General features: G+C 45.9%; 1 protein-coding gene across 2 annotated transcripts in view; it reads right to left on the bottom strand.

Annotated features, from left to right (window-relative positions):
* The window catches only part of MSRB3 (methionine sulfoxide reductase B3), a 141,194-nt gene extending 140,652 nt beyond the window's left edge, over positions 1-542 (bottom strand). The window contains exon 1 of one of the 2 annotated variants that reach the window (XM_015598534.2): positions 241-542. In XM_015598534.2, coding sequence (XP_015454020.1) covers positions 241-484 — 244 coding nt within the window. In that variant the 5' untranslated portion in view covers positions 485-542. The remainder of the gene's footprint in view (positions 1-240) is intronic. The other variant, XM_006923709.3, reaches the window with a different exon arrangement.
* Positions 543-3,981: the final 3,439 nt, after the last annotated feature.

Raw genomic sequence — 3,981 nt, 5'->3', positions numbered from 1 at the left:
CAGACGCCCCCCGTCGGCGGGGGCGAAGCCAGCCCTGACCTCCTTAAAGCCGCCCCTCGCCGCCCGCGCGGGGCGCTGCGGTGCCGCGCCCCTTCTCGCCTCGGGGAGGGGGCGTCCCCGCAGGAGGCTGAACGCGGCGCCGCCGGCGCTCGGAGGGGGTCTGGGGTCGCGGTCCCACCTCCACTTGGCACGGCCGGGGAGGGAGGGGCGCGGCGGGGCGGGGAGGCAGCCCACACTCACCCGACTGCGCGACTCCTCGCGTCGCGGCCGCGGCCAGGCAGAGGCAGAGGCAGAGGCAGAGGCAGAGCGAGACGGGGCGCGGGAGGGTCTGCCGCGGGCTCATGGAAAGGCCAGGGAGCCGCCGCCGCCGCCGCCGCTGTCCGAGCCTCCCTTCCTCCCTCCCCGGCTCCGGGCGACGGACGGGTCGGCGGGAGGCATGACGGGAAATTCCTGGGCACGGGCAGCCGACTCCAAATATGAGCATAGGAGACGAGCGAGGGAGGACGGCGGAGCGCGCCCGCCGCGGACGGGGCCCGCTGCCCGACCTCGGCGCCGCCAGCTCCCTCCTCCTCCGAATCCTCCGAACCCTCCGAATCCTCCTCTTCTACAGCCGCCAGAGGCCGCCGGGCGCGATCCAGAGATGGAAGCCCTCTTCCAGGGGCGTGCCTTCCCAGTGTTAAAACCCAAGAGCAGAGCAGAGCATCCCACCTACGAGACCCACCTGCGACCCCTGAGGGCTAGGAAAAAGAGAAACCACCGCTAGGACACCGGACCGCGAGCAAGGGACCGGGGCGGGGAGCGAGGGGGAAGACTGAGTTTAAGGGTTTGAGGAGACTCTTGCTCTGCCCCTGATGAGTTGCGAGCTTTGGTAGTGAAGGGATAAACAGATCTGTCAAATACTAAAAAGTGTGGGAGGGTGATGCTGGAACGGTACTGCCAGTTATGCACACACACTCAGGTGACCATCCTATGCACAAGAAACACATTATAATACAGAAACAACCTTCCTGCATTCCAGGTGAGTGGACCCTCTACACCAGGGTGTGTGTGTGTGTGTGTGCGCGCTTAGCCAAAATTACAAAGGGGCTCTTTTCAAACATTTTGAATACCATATATGGAGTTGAGGCAAGCTGAATGACAAGTTTTGCACACTACCTAAAGGCTGATATTTAGACCTGTCGTTCTTTCCACCATCAACCTCTCCTCAACCCCCTCACACTGGTTTTGTATTTATTGTAGCTTGTCTAAAGGGCAATGTTGAAATTTATTCAAAAGGTGTTACCTCTGACGATCAAAATGTCATCATAATTACAGTCCCAGATGTGTAATTACAGGCCGAAGCCAGTAGTTCCCTGACTTTTCTTTGGCACTGATAACTCCTTCAAGAATCAAGTCCAAATGACCCTTAGCTTTTCAAGACAACATAATTTTGTCTTAATTACTATAATTTATTTTTTTCTCACTGGTAGGACAGGCCCTGGGGACATAGGATGTTATGTAATTACTTATGAACATTTTAAGATGCTATAGAAATGATTTATTGATGCGAAATACTTAAAGGGTAAATGTCAAATCGATTTAGAATGTGGATTATTCTAACATGAACTAAAGTATGGTAATTTGTACATCACACTATTTGTTTGAAAATGCTATATATATTTAAAAATCAGAAACTTTATTTCAAAACAAATTCAATTCTGGCAAAGTACTAAGGTCCATATGCCAAAAACCAGTCCACTTGCAAGTGGCTCCCCTTAAATCATCTGGTACTGAGAAACGCCACATCCCACAACATCCCTGGCAAGTGAACAGATTTCGCCCTTAATGTACTAGCAGTGATAATGGGACTAAGAGCAGATGACCTAAGTAAATTAACAGTAAATATACTCTAATACAGTAAATAAGGGATTTAAAAGACACATAGCATTATTATTCAATTTAGTTACTAGTAGCTGGGTAGTTAGAGGGAAATACTCAGAAAACTTGAGTATTACCTCACTTTCCTCTTTTCTTGTATATTTAATCATGTATTATATAAGCATCTGTTTTTCTTACTTTTCCCACAATGCCTAGCATAGTTCTTTGCCCATAGTCTAAATATTTATTTAAAAACAAAAGTAAAATGAGCCCAGTCATTTGTAGATTGGCATATAGGAGCTCCCTAAGTGTAGAGAAAGGCTTGTTTCAAAGGATGTAATAATTATGGCTACATTTAAAATATTTTAGTTGACCTTAAGTACAAAAATGTAAAATTATAAAGAATGCAATATCATTACAACCTTATACATGTTAATATAAGTGGAGACTTAATTGTATCAACTCTGCTGACTTGACAGCAACACCAGCAGCTGTTCTAAAGGCTTGATTAAGTATGTTAAAGAGGGGGAAAAAAGAACACAAGTTACTGGGTGCATACCAAATGCCACGCACTGTACTACATGTGGTATTTCATTTAACACTTACAGATATCTCTGAGCTTATTTTTTATCCCTGTTTTACAGCTAAGGAGACAGACGTAGATAAGTAAATTACACTACCAGGAAGGGGTGTAGTAGTGCTGGAATTCAAACCTCATTCCAAAGTCCGTATGTACTCTTTTTACCATTCTAATCTGTCCCATTTTCTCTACATTAAAAAAAAAAAAAAAAGTGGCATTCAAAACTGTATTCGTTGGGCTCTTGTGGTTTTAAGTAACTGGTGTGCACTCAGGTTACCTCAAGTAGTAGGGGTAAAGAATACGTGTGGAAATAAGGCCAGAGACTTAACCGGCTTGTCAAGTCATCCTTTGTGGGCCTGGGGGGTGGGGGCCTGTGCCTTTGATAGGTAACAGGAAAAGTCCTACCCTCTGACCACATTCCTATGAGTTTTGTAATTTAACCACTGATATATAAATCATATATTTCACAATGTTTAATGTCTTTTTTATTGTAATCTTAATAACAATCATGTTAACATATTACCTTAAACATTGTTTTTAAGACAAAGGACCCAGAGGAGTTAACCACTTCCTTGACTTCATATATATATATATAGACCATCCCTCCCCTAACCCAGTGGTGTGCCAGTAAATGGTTAACAACCACATCTGGAGGAAGGAGACCCGAACTGAAACAAAAACCAATTTATATGGTGTCAGTACTCCCACCAACCTGAGTCTCTGAAGGTAGAGTTGGGAAGAGATGCACACAACCAGCTCTCGGGCTTGTAGGAGCCTGCCCCAACACACTGCTGCCCTACTCCACATGAAATGTCTCAGAACACAGCAATAATTCAGCTTGCACAACCACAGTTCCTTCCACTTCTGTTTCCACTACCTACCAGTTGACTCTTCTCTCTCTGTAGTCCCAACAGGAAGAATCTGATTATATCAAATGCCCTAGAGGGGAGAATCTGATTCTATCACCACTGTTTTTTGTAAAGTTCTTGTATGAGACTCTCCTAAGCCACTGAACAGCCTATAGATTGGCTACCTTCTAGCCAGGTGTCCTCACCTACTTCTTCAACTGTGTGTGTCTAGGATGGTAGACTCAACATGTTAGACAACATGGTCACTTATGCTAAAAAACAGACTGTGTTTCTACCTTTTTAGGGGGCCGCAGTTGGGGCAGCTTCTTTCAAAGGGCATCTGTAAGCATGACAGGCATTCAAGCTGTGATCTCTCCGACATACTACTCTCAGCTCTTTAACAGCATCCCTTCAGCCACTACACCAAGCTTTGGGACAGCCCCCATTCCACACATCTTGAGTGGATGCCAACAAATGCAAAAGCCCCCAGTCAGGGTGAGAAACCCTAAGTTAGTACTTAAAGTCAATGAATATTTATCAAGTGCCATTGTTCTAAACCAATAATGATACATTGGAGAGAAAAGAAATTACCTCCTAGGATGATGTAACAGACTCTGCACAAGAAAGTTTTTCAAACTACACTCAATCCAAACTCTCCAAATTTTGCTTTCCTATCCTGAGAAGTAGAATGTTGTC

Source organism: Pteropus alecto, unplaced genomic scaffold (assembly GCF_000325575.1).
Source record: "Pteropus alecto unplaced genomic scaffold, ASM32557v1 scaffold76, whole genome shotgun sequence".
Classification (NCBI taxonomy): domain Eukaryota; kingdom Metazoa; phylum Chordata; class Mammalia; order Chiroptera; family Pteropodidae; genus Pteropus; species Pteropus alecto.
The sequence above is the reverse complement of the archived record's forward strand: the minus strand, read 5'-3'. Positions and strand labels throughout refer to the sequence as shown.